General features: G+C 43.5%; 3 protein-coding genes across 10 annotated transcripts; 2 read left to right on the plus strand and 1 right to left on the minus strand.

Moving 5' to 3' along the window:
• The first annotated feature begins 732 nt into the window (after window positions 1-732).
• On the plus strand, window positions 733-8450 carry LOC139389332 (Kell metallo-endopeptidase (Kell blood group)). 8 transcript variants are annotated; one of them, XM_071136031.1, is made up of 17 exons: window positions 733-1227; window positions 1587-2508; window positions 2653-2780; window positions 2900-3052; window positions 3214-3285; window positions 3402-3590; window positions 3739-3899; window positions 4047-4164; window positions 4276-4371; window positions 5005-5103; window positions 5202-5279; window positions 5436-5539; window positions 5644-5733; window positions 5850-5917; window positions 6134-6294; window positions 6920-7009; window positions 7137-8450. In XM_071136031.1, exons 1-17 carry the CDS (start codon window positions 1138-1140, stop codon window positions 7281-7283), a joined length of 2766 nt encoding a protein of 921 aa, XP_070992132.1. In that variant the 5' UTR covers window positions 733-1137; the 3' UTR covers window positions 7284-8450. The 8 variants fall into 8 exon arrangements, with proteins under 8 accessions (XP_070992132.1, XP_070992161.1, XP_070992107.1 ...); XM_071136060.1 differs by having other exon boundaries at window positions 990-1227; window positions 5493-5539; XM_071136006.1 differs by having other exon boundaries at window positions 1004-1227; window positions 2656-2780.
• A 584-nt stretch (window positions 8451-9034) lies between these two features.
• On the plus strand, window positions 9035-12190 carry LOC139389365 (ribosomal RNA small subunit methyltransferase NEP1-like). The gene is made up of 5 exons (XM_071136081.1): window positions 9035-9271; window positions 9791-9892; window positions 9987-10128; window positions 10259-10467; window positions 11166-12190. Exons 1-5 carry the CDS (start codon window positions 9050-9052, stop codon window positions 11277-11279), a joined length of 789 nt encoding a protein of 262 aa, XP_070992182.1. The 5' UTR covers window positions 9035-9049; the 3' UTR covers window positions 11280-12190.
• A 43-nt stretch (window positions 12191-12233) lies between these two features.
• LOC139405760 (histone H1-like) lies at window positions 12234-14337 on the minus strand. The gene is made up of 3 exons (XM_071148185.1): window positions 13844-14337; window positions 12955-13247; window positions 12234-12724 (listed from the first exon to the last, which is right to left on the minus strand). The coding sequence occupies exons 1-3, from the start codon at window positions 14133-14135 to the stop codon at window positions 12272-12274; spliced, it is 1038 nt and encodes a 345-aa protein (XP_071004286.1). The 5' UTR covers window positions 14136-14337; the 3' UTR covers window positions 12234-12271.
• Window positions 14338-16289: the final 1952 nt, after the last annotated feature.

The raw sequence follows: 16289 nt of genomic DNA on the forward strand, positions 1-16289 counted from the left end.
ATGAGTGAACAGGGAGTACAGGAGGGGACTGAGCACGCACCCCTAAGGGTTGAGGATCAGCATGGTGGATGTGCTGTTACCTACCCTTACCACCTGGGGGTGGCCTGTCAGGAAGTCTATGATCCAGTTGCAGAGGGAGGTGTTTAGTCCCAGGGTCATTAGCTGAGTGATGAGTTTTGAGGGCACTATGGTGTTGAACGCTGAGCTGTAGTCAATGAATAGCATTCTCCTGTAGGAGTTCCTTTTGTCCAGGTAGAAAAGGGCATTGTGGAGTGCAATAGAGATTGCATCATCTGTGGATCTGTTGGTGCGGTATGCAAATTGGAGTGGGTCTAGGGTTTCTGGGATAGCAGTGTTGGTGTGAGCCATTACCAGCCTTTCAAAGCATTTCATGACTACAGACGTGAGTGCTCAGGGTCGGTAGTCATTTAGGCAGGTTACCTTAGTGTTCTTTGGCACAGATACATGTTGGTATTATAGACTGACAGGGAGAGGTTGAAAATGTCAGTGAAGACACTTGCCAGTTGGTCAGCGCACACTCGCAGTACACGTTCTGGTAATCCGTCTGGCCCAGCGGCCTTGTGACGTGTCCTCCACTATGCTATCAGTGACGTGTTCCATTGCCAGATGACCTCTAGGACACCCTCGCTCTCTCTATCAATTCATACCAGACCCTCTGCTGCACTGATAGTGACGCGGGTAGACGGCTGTGTGTGCACTGTTTTTGCATTTGAGAAAATGTTTGTCCTCTCGATGCAGGGTAACAATGTGTCCTCTTAACGTTTTGACTTTTTCTGTGTTTCAGAGTTGGGCGGATTTTATTGGCTCTGTACCGACCTGTTGCTTAGGGACATTATGTTCTCATTACATTTGAATGACATTTGAGTTAAAACTCAAAAGTCATTTTAGGGTTGAAGAGGATTCCTCCTACACATCAAACACACCCACGTGCATGTCACAGTCTAAATGAATCCACAGTGCCACCTGATAATGTAGCAGAGAGAGAGGTAGGCTGCCAGGTCAACTCTGTTTATCAAAACGTCAGAGGAGTGAGTGATGAAAGAAGATAGAGAGCTGAGATGACAGCTGGCTGATGGAGGGAGAGATAGAGGGCTGGAGGTTACGTGTGAGGGAGAAATGAGAAACGTCAGTGGCTGCAACAAGCTAAACCCAGACAGACCGAACAAGACACAACAGAGTATGGCAGAAACCCCAGCAGAGCCTCAGGTAAAACCTGCAGAAGGACTTTTAATTATTTAATGAAATGTTATTATGAAGTTTATGCTGATCCTAGGTGATGTCAAATCAATGTTGGCCTGCCACAGGCTCAACACTTTCTACTTATTGCATCAGTTGTTTTTGGGGGGAGGGGGTGTTGGAGCAAGCTCTCAATTTTCCTGCGCCTCATACTGTACATTTCAAGTTGCATAGAGGAGTGTCTTCCTGTTTTTAATGCGGTATTAATTAAATGTATATAGAGGACAGATAGGTTATAAGCCTGTTGTGTCAAATTAGTCCTAAATGAAGCAGAAATGTGTATCATGATAATCCTGATATGAAATTGACTATCATTCAATTTTGTTAAGATTGACTGTGAGCTGCGGCCCCCATCTAATACCCTTTCTGAGCCTCAGCTCCAGTACCAACTACATCCTCTCTCTGAGCCCCAGCCACTACCCCAGCCTGATACCCTTCCCCAGCCCCTGCCCCAGCCTCAGCCAGATAGCCTTCCTGAGCCCCAGCTCCAGCCTCAGCCGGGTAGCCTTCCCCAGCCTTGGCCCCTGCCCCAGCCTCAGCCGGATAGCCTTCCTGAGCCCCAGCTCCTACCCCAGCCTGATACCCTCCCTGAGCCCCAGCCCCAGCCTCAGCCGGATAGCCTTCCTAGGCCCCAGCTCCTACCCCAGCCTGATACCCTCCATGAGCCCCAGCCACTACCCCAGCCTGATACCCTTCCCCATCCCCTGCCCCAGCCTCAGCCGGATAGCCTTCCTGGGCCCCAGCTCCTACCCCAGCCTGATACCCTCCCTGAGCCCCAGCCCCAGTCTGAAGAGGAGGTGAAGCCCTGGGTGTGGACACGTCACTGCGTACTCCTTCTCTTCCTCCTGGCATCCTCCTTCTGTGCCTCCATAGTGGGCCTGGCCTACTACTCCCAGCAGCACCTCCCACCAGAGAGCACACCGCCAGCCTCTCCTCCATGTACCTCCCCAGCTTGTCAGAGGGCTACCGCCCGTCTTTCCATCTCAGTCGACCCCTTCTCTCAGCCCTGTGACTACTTCCTGTTTCCCTGTGGGTCTGAAGGGGCGTCTCTGTCCAACAGGGGGAGACAGAGGGGCAAGGGCATGCCCCTACACCCACAGGGCCACAAGAGCAGGGCAGCACAGGCAGAGAAAGAGAGAGAAAGAGGGAGGAAGGAGAGAAAGACAGGCACGGACATAATAGAAAAGGCTCCAGCAGACAGAATGCCAGACAGACAGACTGCACTACTGCTGACAATGAGGGAGATTTTGGGTGAGAATCTAAAAATGTGTTTATCCCTTGTAGATTTTGTACCTGTTCTTTGGGACAACCATTTAAATAGAACTGCTGAAACCGTTTCCATAACAGGACCTTTAATCCTCACAATGAAACTTTTATATAATGTTCCTCTGTCAGAAGCTGAGGACCGCTCCAGCCCGGGTAACTCAGCGAAGCAGAAGGCCTGTATGTTCTACCGTTCTTGTATGGACACTGGCCCCACAGAGACCGCCGGGCCAGAACCTTTCCTCAGACTAGTCCACAAGGTCAGATCCCTGGAATAGATTGGTGGGGTATGGTGACTGATTACACCTTCTCTACTCTTATGGTAAAAACTATTTCCCTCTCTCTCTCTCTACCCCCCCCCCCCCCCCCCCCCCTTAAGCTGGGTGGCTGGGCTGTATCAGGCCGGTGGAACCAGACAGATTTCAACTCCACTCTGTCTCTACTGATGAGAGACTATGGCACCTTCCCATTCTTTAGTGTTTATGTGGGCAAGGATCCTAACGACACTCAAGGAGACAAGCGATACATACAGGTCAGTTAGACTGGGGTTCTGGGGCAGTGAAATACCTAATGGGTGTTCTACAGTATATACAGTAATGGATTATATTCATACAGCACTTTTCACTGGAGCTTTACATAAAGGGTAACTTCCCCATCCACTATACATTTATAGCATATACTTTTTTTCTATAGATTGATCAGCCGGATTTTCAGATACCTACTGAATGGAGCAGCAAGACTCAGAAGTCCAAAGCTAACACCCAGGTACACTAAGTCTATATCGGTTCTATAGTATATCATCTATCTGCTGATGTCAACATTTGGCATTATGTCTCTCATCCCCTCTGCTCCCGCTCTTTATTTCTCTCTTTTCCCCCCAGATCCTGCGTCTGTTCCTGGCCTCGTATCAGAGGTTGCTGGCCCTGTTGGGCTCTCCCTCCAGCAGCACCATTCTCCATATAGGCCTGTTCATCTCTCTGTCCTCTGAACTGGCTGTAGCTGCCTCTCCTCTGCCGCATCGCCTGCAACAGGGGCTGCTGTACCAGCGCATCACCATCAAAGAGCTACAGGTGCGGGTGTGTGTGTATGTACTTATGTGTGAGTGTGTGTGTGTCTAGTTCTCTCTCCCTTTAACCTAACCTTCACTCTCATAGAGCTATTGTATATGTGTGCCTGTATTTCCCTATACAGAATGCATCTTTCTTATTTTGTGAACAGACCCTGGCCCCTGCCATTGATTGGCTGGGCTGTCTACAGACCACCTTCCATCCCCACCCTGTTAGCCAATCGGATCACGTCCTCCTGCACAACCTCCCTTACATAGTCCACATGTCCCGCATCATCGGCAAATGGCTGAACAAGCATGAATTGAGTGGCAGGTACTTTATATCAATCAAAAATATCATGCAAAAGACAGTAACCAATATAACAAGGTTTCTCATCACACAAGCTACCTCTGTTACTTACAGCATGGTGTATAGTAATCAGTACACGTTTGTTTGGTGCCTGTCCATCTTTCTGTTTAGTGGCCCTCTTCACACCTTCATGGTCCTCAGTCTCCTCCACACTGTCATACCCGCGCTGGACTCCAGGTTCACTCAGACAGAGAGGAATTTCTCTTTAGCTCTGGGGACTACAGAGGAGGTAACTGAATATGGACTACATTTCCCAGCTTGCTCTTGTAGTTGAATAACACTGGCTTGGAGTGATTATATTGTCTGGGACTTGTAGTTCATTGCTACTTGCCTCTCTCAGGATGTCCCTCGCTGGAGGCAGTGTGTTCTGCAGACTGAGAAAGGGTTTGACACGGTACTAAAACACATACTGAGAGAGACCACCGCATACACAGAGGTGAGAGGCACTGTGTGTTTGTGTGTCTGTGTGTGCATAGAGAAAGCAAAGTGTCCTAGGCCTAATTGTCATGAGGAAGAGTTTAGAACACCTTTTAGTGAAAGGGGGATACCTAGTCAGTTGTCCAACTGAATGTATTCAACTGAAATGTGTCTTCCGCATTTAATCCAACCCCTCTGAACTGCTACAGAACTAAAGAAATATGGGTTCTGATAAGAAGTATATTTTTTGATGTATGTATAAGTCTTTCAGGGTGTCTTCGATACTCACATTGATGACATTACTAAAGAATTAAGGTGAACAGTAAAATTTGGAAGACAATATGCATTATGACTATAAAAACATATTTTGATCGAACACAATTTATATTAAAAAAAATATCAAAACATAACTAAAATAAATAAGATGGACTCCAAAAACTCCCATAGGCTATTACATTTGTAAATCATGTTATGTAATTATGAACTCAAATGTATTGATGAATTGTATTTATGTGAACTACAGTATTTATGATTTTCAAATGCGAAAATCTTCAAGAAATATTATTTTTAGCAACAAAATACAAGATAACTACCTCATAAATGTGTTATTACATTATAAGTGTGTTGAAATGGTATTGTCTGTTTCCTCTAGGCAGAGGAGCTGATTCAGAATGTCTATTCCTCCATCAAGTCCAAACTACCTGATCTCAGGTGGAGAGATGAGGAGTCTCGCATGTCTGTTTTGAATAAGGTAAAAAGTCAACAGTGGAAGTAATTTACTGGAATCCTTATTTAAAAACAACTGTGTATTCATTGTCCACTTGAAATGTACAATCTGTGTTTTCCCAGATTCAGTCTCTAACTCCAAGACTTTCAACTAAAAACAACATTTTCAGTGAAGCTGAACTCAACCAACTGTATTCAAAGGTAGAGTATTTTATTGTAGTGGAACTAGTCTACATTGCCAATAAGATATAGGATTTCTTAATCAATATCACTAATGAATCATATTACCAGTGATGATAATACATTGTACTATATACATACTGGTAGATAATTTTCCCCCATTTATTTAATTAATAGGTGACAATTGACGAACACATGTATTTCTCCAACTACATCCAGTCTCTCTCCCTCCAGCGCCAGAGACCAAGCAAACTCTTTTCCCAGGCTGAAGGAGATGATATGTGAGAGCCCAGTTGTCATGAAAAGTCTATGTGATTTGGTTTGGGTAGATATGTGTTATTAATATGTGAATATGAGAATTGATTCTCTCCATCTTCTCCTCCAGTTGGTCCCTCACTCCATTTCTCTCCGGCAATGAGCTAGTCTTTCCCATAGGGATGTTTGTCCAGCCTCTCTTCCACCCTACCTATCCCAGGTAACCCAAACTCATACTATCACATAATAAACTATAAATAACCAAGTAGTCTTTTTGAGATAAATAATCAAATCCCTCAAAGTGTTTTGTTGAGTATTTGCATGTTTTTGTGTCAGGGCCATCAACTTTGGGGTTTTGGGATCTTTGATGGCCAAAGATATTCTCCATCTCCTTCTACCCAACAGTAAGGCAAATAGTCTCAATGAATTACTCTATGATTGTAATGCAGTTAATGAAATTATGTGCAGAGTTTGCATTTTGCACATGTTTATTTGTGTGTATGCATGTGTGTGTAGGTTTATACATGATCCATGTGTGTGTAGGTTTATACATGATCCATGTGTGTGTAGGTTTATACATGATCCATGTGTGTGCCCTGACTGTTCACCCTGTGCTTTAGTCCATTCTCAGAGTGTGTCTCCCAGGTCCATAGCAGAGTGTGTGCGGTACCAGTACCTGAGTATGACAGAGGGACCAGGGAGAGAGGGGGCGTTCTCGCTGTCACCGGCACAGCAGCAGGAGATGTGGGTGCAGTACTCTGCTCTGCAGATTGCACTACAGGTCCGTTTTTGGGATTCCAAATATATTCTAGGGTATCTAGGCTATTTCAATTTCAGCACCTTAGTTGTTTTGGTTGATATCGGAGGCATACTATGTTTTGGTTGATATCAGAGGCATACTATGTTTTGGTTGATATCAGAGGCATACTATGTTGTGGTTGATATCAGAGGCATACTATGTTTTGGTTGATATCAGAGGCATACTATGTTGTGGTTGATATCAGAGGCATACTATGTTTTGGTTGATATCAGAGGCATACTATGTTGTGGTTGATATCAGAGGCATACTATGTTTTGGTTGATATCAGAGACATACTATGTTTTGGTTGGTATCAGAGGCATACTATGTTGTGGTTGGTATCAGAGGCATACTATGTTTTGGTTGATATCAGAGGCATACTGTGGTTGATATCAGAGACATACTATGTTGTGGTTGATATCAGAGGCATACTATGTTTTGGTTGATATCAGAGACATACTATGTTTTGGTTGATATCAGAGGCATACTATGTTTTGGTTGATATCAGAGGCCTACTATGTTTTGGTTGATATCAGAGGCCTACTATGTTTGTCAAAGCTTTATCTAATTATGTCTCCCTCTTTATCCTTTACTCTCTGTGTCTCAGGCTTACAATCAGAGTTTGAAGAAGTATCCTGGCGACTCCTCTCTCTCAGGCCTCTCTCACACTCATCTGTTCCTTACTTCATTCACTCAGGTAAGGATAACAACAGTAACATAACACTAATTGCAGATGTCTAAAAGGTTCACTTTAACATGCATATGAAGGTCCTACGAATGGATGTTTTCCTTCCTATAATCGTTTTGATTTTATCTTCTTTCAGATCAACTGCGACTCTGACCCGTACCACGAGTTCATGCCCTTTGAACCTTCCTTTCTGGTTACTGTCATCTGTGGGTACTCTAACCTCTGCCCTACGACCCTCTCCTGCCCCAACAAACCCCAGCAGCACCTCTTAGGGACATGCTGACCTACAGATCTACAGTAACATCTCCTACCAAACAAAAAATGCAGAGCCATTGATGAAAACACAAGACTGTGATTTAAACAGATCAGTGTGTCCCCCCCGGGACGGTTGATCTAATGTAGGCTAATATGATTAGCATGAGGTTGTAAGTAACACACAAAAAAAATCTCAGGACATAAACACATCTGATATGGGCAGAAGGCTTAAATTCTTGTTAATCTAACTGTCCTGTCCAATTTACAGTAGCTATTACAGTGAAATAATACCTTACTATTGTTTGAGAAGAGTGCACAATTATGAACTTGAAAATGTATTAATAAACCAATTAGGCACATTTGGACAGTCTTGAAACAACATTTTGAACATATATGCAATGGTTCATTGGATCAGTCTAACACTTTGCACATACACTGCTGCCATCTAGTGGCCAAAATCAAAATTGCGCCTGGGCTGGAATAATACATTATGGCCTTTCTCTTGCATTTCAAAGATGATGGTAAAAAAAAAGCATGTTTTTTTCTTTGTATTATCTTTTACCAGATCTAATGTGTTATATTCTCCTACATTAATTGAACATTTCCACAAACTTCGAAGTGTTTCCTTTCAAATGGTATGAAGAATATGCATATCCTTGCTTCAGGTCCTGAGCTACAGGCAGTTAGATTTGGGTATGTCATTTTAGACAAACATTTTTTTTAAAAGGGTCAGATCTTTAAGAAGACAATAGAACAGAACACTAAATCCAAATGCAACTGACAGGATAGTTGATTATTCATTAGGCACATCCATCCAGTCTCTTGTGACATCCTGTGCATGGGAGATAAGTCTGTGTTTTATTTAAAACTGCAGTATGTAACAAGCACATTGTTATCCATAAGGATACTATTAGTTATGTTTGGAGGTTCTGGTCTGCTTACCTTTGTTAAAGGTAGGGGAGAGTGTGTCTGCCAGTTTAGATGGTGCCAAAGACACAAACAGTGTTGAAAAAGTGTGTATGAAGTGTGTGGATGTAAATGAATAGGGAAAGGGGGATATCTAGTCAGTTTTACAACTGAATGCATTCAACTGAAATGTGTCTTGCGCATTTAACCCAATCCCTCTGAATCAGAGGTGCGGTCATAGATATAGGGCTGATAATTCTACAAAATAAAGTTGATTTTTTAATGTGAAGGGAGTTGTATTTCTTATGGAGTAATAACGTATACATGTAATATGTGATTGTTATACATGTTTCTAATAGCTAGGTCAAAACTGGACAGGTAAGCGGGTAGGACTAGTGATTGGGCGCTATTTAGTGTAGGCTATTTGATCGGAGTAACCTAATGTAAAACGTTTCCTTCTAATTACATTGTCATACATTTGATCTCCGGTCTGAAAGCTACAGAAAAGGCCACATACTATTTCTACTATATGCTATATCTGCTACATGATTTACGTTAGATTCGTGTTTTGACTGAATGTTGGTGGAGCTCTGCAGCGATACGTCTCTCCAACATCACCCTGGAGAGGCGGCTGGGACTGGACATGATAAATATTTTCGCGTCCCTCCCTACCTTTTGACAAAGTGGGCACTGCTTATCACAGGGCGGCATCAGCGCTCACCTAAAAAGTCCATATGCCACTGGTTGAGATAAACTGTCATTGATTTTCGGCAGAATTATGTGAGCTTTTATCTGTTGTTAGAGGTATGTCTTTGTCAGTTTAGCTCAGAAAATGCAGTCTTCGTCAATCTGCCGCCATAGACTGCCGCCTGCTGCCTAATTATTCAAATGAGGGGTAGAACCTTGGCAAAACTCCATCAGTATGACGCGTTATTCCGGCGACTACCATCCCGAAGCAACATGGAAGCCCACAGTTGTGACAAGCGTGGTCTTGAGCATTTAGACGAATATGAACCCAAACCAGCAAAACATATGCGTAGCCTGCACGATCGCATGGTGGAAAGGCGACTAGTAGTTATTTTAGAGGGGGCAACGCTGGAAACAGTGAAGGTAAAGACGAGTATTTTGCTATTCACCTCCGGCACCCAACTGCTGTGTTGGGAAACTAACGTTAAAGCTAATGTTAGCTGCGTCTCTTACTTCCTGCGTTATTGGATATAAACAATTTAGATAGCTTCCTGTTCAACCAGACTTGCCTGGTAGATTTGTGATATGAATATTGCATTCTGCACGATAACTGTGTTTTGTGACTGAATGGAACTATTTGTTATTAGTTAGCACCTGCCTGCAGGCCCACTGATGCATATCCTAAAGCAGGGTTTCCCAAACTCGGTCCTGCCCCCCCCCCTGTGTACACGTTTTGTTTTTTTGTCCTAGCACTACACAGCTGATTCAAATAACCAACCCATCATCAAGCTTTAATTATTTGAATCAGCTGTGTAGTGCTAGGGCAAAAACCTTAACGTGCCCCCAGGACCAAGTTTGGAAAACCCTGTTCTAAATAGTGGGCATGGAATTTGCACCATAATCAAAGAAGGATGTTAGTCATGTTCTACTCTTTCCCCTCAGGTTGGCAAGACATTTGAACTGCTGAACTGTGACCAACACAAGGGCATGATAATCAAAAGTGGACGGGACCCAGGGAAGATTCGACCTGACATTACACATCAGGTAAGCTGTCATTTTCACTTTGACCCTGGAATACCAGTCATCTTTCTTCTTCGCTCCTCTAACCCAGCCATATCCTGTAATTGTTCCCCCCCAGTGTTTGTTGATGCTGATGGACAGTCCATTGAACAGGGCAGGTCTCCTGCAAGTTTACATCCACACAGAGAGGAACGCCCTGATAGAGATCAACCCACAGACACGCATCCCCCGAACCTTCAACCGCTTCTGTGGCCTCATGGGTAAGCCTGCTACGTTCTGCTGAAATTCTCTAAATACCTTCTCTCCTACCATCCTCCTCTCCTACCCCTCTATTGTACTGTATTTCTCCCTCTCTCATTTCATCCCACTTGTATTTATGTCTCCTCCTAGTCCAGCTCCTGCACAAGCTGAGTGTGAGGGCAGCTGACGGCCCCCAACGCCTGCTGAAGCTCATCAAGAACCCTGTGTCAGACCACCTGCCCCCTGGCTGCCCCCGTATTTGTACCTCGTTCTCCTCTGGGGAGGCAGTGGGCGCCCGCACCGTGGTACCAGAGGAGGGGCCCGCCACTGTGGTGGTCGGAGCATTTGCACACGGAGCGGTGAGTTTAGCTTAAGGCTCTAGGGTAATGGCCCGTGTGCACCGATCCAGGATCAGCTTCACTTACCCTCCCTCATTTACAGACCTTAGATCAGTGTTATGGGGCATCTTCATCCTACTTCTCTGGGGCAGAAGCTGATTTAGGTACTGTTGATGTAGGTAGTGTGTGTTAGAAATGTAGATGTTGGGGGTTGATTTTATTCTCTACCAATTAAAAAAGGAGCTGGAATTTGGTAAATGATTGTGCTGCTGCTCCAGTTTGAACTGTTCTGCCTGCGGCTATGATTTCAACTCTCTGGTAGAGATACTCTGAATGATCGGCTATGAAAAGCCAACTGACATTTACTCCTGAGGTGCTGACTTGCTGCACCCTCGACAACCACTGTGATTATTATTATTTGACACCGCTGGTCATCTATGAACATTTGGGCCATGTTCTGTTATAATCTCCACCCGGCACAGACAGAAGAGGACTGGCCACCCCACAGCCTGGTTCCTCTCTAGGTTTCTTCTTAGGTTTTGGCCTTTCTAGGGAGTTTTTCCTAGCCACCGTGCTTCTACACCTGCATTGCTTGCTGTTTGGGGTTTTAGGCTGGGTTTCTGTACAGCACTTTGTGACATCAGCTGATGTAAGAATGGCTTTATAAATACATTTGATTATGCATTGGTTTGAGCTCTGCTTGTCCTCTTCTGTCTTAGGTGAATGTGGACTACACAGAGAAGACTGTTTCCATCAGTAACTACCCTCTCTCTGCTGCCCTCACCTGTGCCAAGATGTGCTCTGCCTTTGAGGAGGTCTGGGGCGTGTTGTGATGAAGTTGACAGCACACTGCTGCTCCAGCTAAAAAGGTTGTCAAAATGAACATTGTCTTACGGGGACTAGAAATGGATTGGACAGTCACGTTCAGTCAAGGAACATTGTACAGAAATGGTCCATTTCACCAATTACCTCCTGTGGATTTGTACGATACTATGGGTGTATGTATTGTGTGTAAAATATGGTATTTTACATGTCTTAATTAAGGTAGTTTCAATATGAAATGAATACTGTTTTGAATACACCATCTGTAAGGACTTGGCACCAAATATGGTCTTCCTACTTGTTTTTGTACATGTATCCAGTGCATCATTGTTCCCATGGTTATACAGTGGAAATAATCTGTATAGTTTGTCCTCTGGTTTCTGTTGTACCTTGTCAAAGAGACTGTAGGGAACAAAACAATTTAACACATGATGGGGACAAAAATCATGTTTTCATGTAATACTGGTCAAATAATCACTCAATATACACTACTGTTCAAAACTTTGGGGTCACTTAAATGGCCTTGTTTTTGAAAGAAAAGCAAATGTTTTGTCCATTAAATAAAATAACATCAAATTGATCAGAAATACAGTGTAGACTATTGTAGCTGGAAACGGCAGATATTTTATGGAATATCTACATGGGTGTACAGAGGCCCATTATCAGCAACCATCACTCCTATGTTCCAATGGCACATTGTGTTAGATAATCCAAGTTTGTTTTAAAAGACTAATTGATCATTAGAAAACCATTTGGTAATTATGTTAGTACAGCTGAAAACTGTTCTGATTAAAGGACATTTCTATGTGACCCCAAACCTTTGAACGGTAGTGTACATGTAATTTGTGAGGAACATTGTATTGATTTTTATTACATTGACAAAATATAACAGTCATACGTAAGGCTAAGGTAATTTGACAAATCTACTACGAACATATTATTCTTCTAGTCCATACTCAGTCCATTTCCAAAAGGAAGCACGTCTTTTAGCAAGCCCAGGTCACTATATCCGTGGCTTTGTATTGCGGCTTACAACCATTTTACGGGTTTTCTGATTGGCTGCTTTCAAGGACTTTCCTGCAGATTTAGGGGCTTTGTAGCCTGTTTTTTGGACCTTGGCTGGTGATTTTGATGCTTGTCCTGCTGGTTTGTGGCTTTTGCCTACTTGTTTTGGTCTATCTCCTATTTCCCTTTGACCTTTTCCTACAACTGTTTTGTTCTTGTCTGCTGGTTGAGCTGTTTTTCCTGCTGGTTTAGTTGTTTTTGCTCCTGGTTTCAGAGCTTTTCCTGCTGGTTTAGTTGTTTTTGCTCCTGGTTTCTGGCCTTTTCCTTTTGGTTTCAAGGCCTTTCCTTTCTCTGCTGCTGGCTTCAACATTCCTTTTTTCTGCTTGGCCCTCTCAGCTGCTGCAAGGTTTCTCATGGCTCTTGTCTTAACTCTCTTCTCATACGTCAGTTTCTGTAGTTTTTAGAACAGGAGACGAGAGAGAAACATCTGCATAATTCAAAATTCCCAAATAACTGGTTGTGGTTTGACAATGACAACTTGAGCACCTTTTATCAATGAATTATGCACCATGGTGCAATTTGCTTCCTGCTCAGGTGAAATGAGCCAGTGGAACCTCAAACTGCCAAAGAGCTAAAACAAACAAAAAAACACAGACAGAAATGTATTACTTAAACAGTTACCTTGTTGAGTTTAAATGACCCAGATGCACCAACTCCAGTAGTCTGCACCAGTGTCTCCTTCCTCACCAGGCCTTTCACAGCTAAGTTCACACGGGTATTGTTCTTGGTAACATCATAGCCACCAGCAGCCAGGGCATGCTTGAGGTCCACCATGGAGATGCCACCCCGGTGCTTGCACTGGGAGACTACCCGAAGGATGAGCTGGGAGACCCGGGTAGCCACACGCCTTGCATCGTTGGTTTTGGGTGCAGATGCAGCCTCTGCCTGGTACTTGAACAGGCGAACTGGGGTCGCTGGATACAGATGGGGATGGGGTCATTAGTTATTCAATATTTTATTTGACATAAACATCACATACTTCAAAATTGCTTTTTGAAAATCATTAAGATATTGTAGTGACCTTAACCCAACACCTAGCGACCTGGTCAAGAGCTTTGGATGTCTTGGCACACCAGGTGTGTTGGGTTGACAGTCCTGGGTTCAAGACCCATTTGTGACTACCCCCTGACTTTGCTGCATTGGTGTTAGACATTAGATATCCCCTGGTTGCAGTCATCAAGAGTGCAAGCGCCGCAATTAACTGTAGTGAAGCACAAGAATGTGCTCCCTGAAGGATGGGGGTAGTGTAGCAACCTTGACCCAAAACCAAGTGACCTCGTCAAAATGTGCCGATCTCTTCGTGTAACAGCTAGGAGTTGACAAGATGTCATCCTGGCCCCGGTCCCCAGGTAACGTTAGCATCCACCTCTAGCCCACACCGGCCAGAGGTTTGTTTAAAGACTTTTGTGCTACCTGGGAATGGGGCAACCCCCCCCCCCGACTTTGCTGAAATATGATGCGCAAGCAAATATTGAACCAGCTAAAGAAATTGGCTAGCTAGATCACTCACTTGGCAAAGGCACTTTTTCGTTTCCTGTAACATTCTTCTTCTCTTGGATTGCACGCTTCAATAGCTGACCCAAACGTCTAGCCCCTGCTTTCCCAAGGCCCCGACCACCTGGGGTTTTTACTGGCTTCGTTTGCTGCTTCACGGGCGACTTGACCGGTGGTTTTACTGGCGGTTTACGTGTAACTTTCTCTTGTCCTCGGTTGATTACTGTAACTGTTCCCTTTGATTCTATGTTAACTTTCCCCTTTCTCTCTTGTTTGACATCTTCCTTTTTGCGGGCGTTTTTAGGCATATTGTTGATTACAAGTTGTGGTCGAGCAAATCACACAAAGTAAAGATAACTAGCTAACGTTGCTATATTTGGTTAAACAGTGAGTTGGGAAAGTGGGATACGTTAGCGAACGAAATGATGACAACGTTTTATCAATTTCAATTTACAAAAAACAACAATATCAGTTTTCAAACGGTCGTTCGAAACATTTTTTTAACGGTCGTTCGATAATTGTATTGAACGCGGGTCGGGTCACCAGAAGCAAGAAAATCAACAAGCCAGCAACCAACATACACTGTAGGTTTTAAATAGCTCCTCACTGCAAGCAAAGCTTAGGTGTGTGCGTGTACTGGTTGGTGGCGCTTATTTGCCTATAATAAAACTACCGTCTGTGAGTGTCATTGAAGGAGAACGAAACGTCTCCGCAATAAAGTCGTGTGGTGCTTGGTTGGTATTTGTTGTTCTTTGTAACTGTTAATTCACACTTTGAAAAATAATTTACATTTTGAGACATTCGTTTTTCTACATTATTTTCGCTCCCTTGAACACGGAACAAACGCAACATGTTTAAAATATTTTAGTTACAGTTCATGTAAGGAAATCAGTCAATTGAAATAAAATCATTAGGCCCTAATCTATGGATTTCATATAACTGGGAATACAGATATGCATCGGTTGGTCACAGATACTTTAAAAAAAGGTATGAGCCTGGATCTCAAAACGAGTTAGTATCTGGTAGAGTTGATCAGGCTGTTGGTTGTGGCCTGTTGAATGTTGTCCCACTCCTCTTCAATGGCTGTGCGGAGTTGCTGGATGTTGGTGGGAACATGTTGTACATGTCGATCCAGAGCATCCCAAACATGCTCAATGGGTGACATGTTTGGTGAGTATGCAGGCAGACCAAGGAAGTACAGGGACATTTTCAGCTTGATGTGATGACTGCGGATGAATGGCAGGACATTGGGCCTCAGGATCTCGTCACGGTACCTCTGCATTCAAATTGCAATTGATTAAATGCAATTGTGTTCACTGTCTGTACCATAACCCCACACCACCAAGGGGCACTGTTCACAACGTTGACATCAGTTAACCGCTCGCCCACACAACGCCATCACATGCTGTCTGCCATCTGCCCGGTACAATTGAAACCGGGATTCATCCATGAAGAGCACACTTCTCCAGTGTGCCAGTGGCTGTCGAAGGTGAGTATTCGCCCACTGAAGTTGGTTACGATGCCGAACTGCAGGACTACGAGCACGCAGAAGAGCTTCCCTGAGACGTTTTCTGACAGTTTGTGCAGAAATTCTTTGGTTGTGCAAACCCACTTTGATCAGCTGTCCAGGTGGCTGGTCTCATACAATTCCGCAGGTGAAGAAGCCAGATGTGAAAGTCCTGGGTTGGCGTGGTTACGTTTGGTCTGCGGTTGTGAGGCCTGTTGGACATTCTGATTTTCTAAAACCACTATGGACCTGGCTTATGATAGAGAAATTAACATTAAATTCTCTGGCAACAGCTCAGGTTGACATTCCTGCAGTCAGCATACCAATTGCTCCCTCAACTTGAATCATCTATGGCATTGTGTTATGTGACAAAACTGCACATTTTAGTGGACTTTTATTGTCACCAGCACAAGGTGCACCTGTGTAATGATCATGCTATTTAATCAGCTTCTTGATATGCCACACCTGTCAGATGGATGGATTATCGTGGCAAAGTAGAAATGCTCACTAACAGGGATGTAAATCAATTTATGCACAACATTTGAGATAAATACTATTTTTGTGCATATGGAACATTTCTGGCATCTTTTATTCAGTTTCAAAATGTTCAAATTATATATTTTCTTATCCTAATTTAATATTGTATGTGTATGTATATTACAGTAAATATTGATCACATATTTTGATACATTGAATGTTAATATTGTGAACCTATGTTGTGAACCTGTTTTAGGAAGTGATGTCACTGAGTACTACCCCTATATATGTAGGACCTTCCACCCTTCTCATTTTCCTTATGTGGTTTACCTAACAAGCATCAGGTGACTATTTTACAGGAATACTCAGGAATTTCAATTCATTAGTTTGTTCTTGTATGACCAGAAGTCCTATTTTGTTTACAAAATTACGAAGAAGATTGAAAGCTGAATTTATGTTTTATGTATACAGTAACCAA

Source organism: Oncorhynchus clarkii, chromosome 3, assembly GCF_045791955.1.
Source record: "Oncorhynchus clarkii lewisi isolate Uvic-CL-2024 chromosome 3, UVic_Ocla_1.0, whole genome shotgun sequence".
Lineage (NCBI taxonomy): Eukaryota > Metazoa > Chordata > Actinopteri > Salmoniformes > Salmonidae > Oncorhynchus > Oncorhynchus clarkii.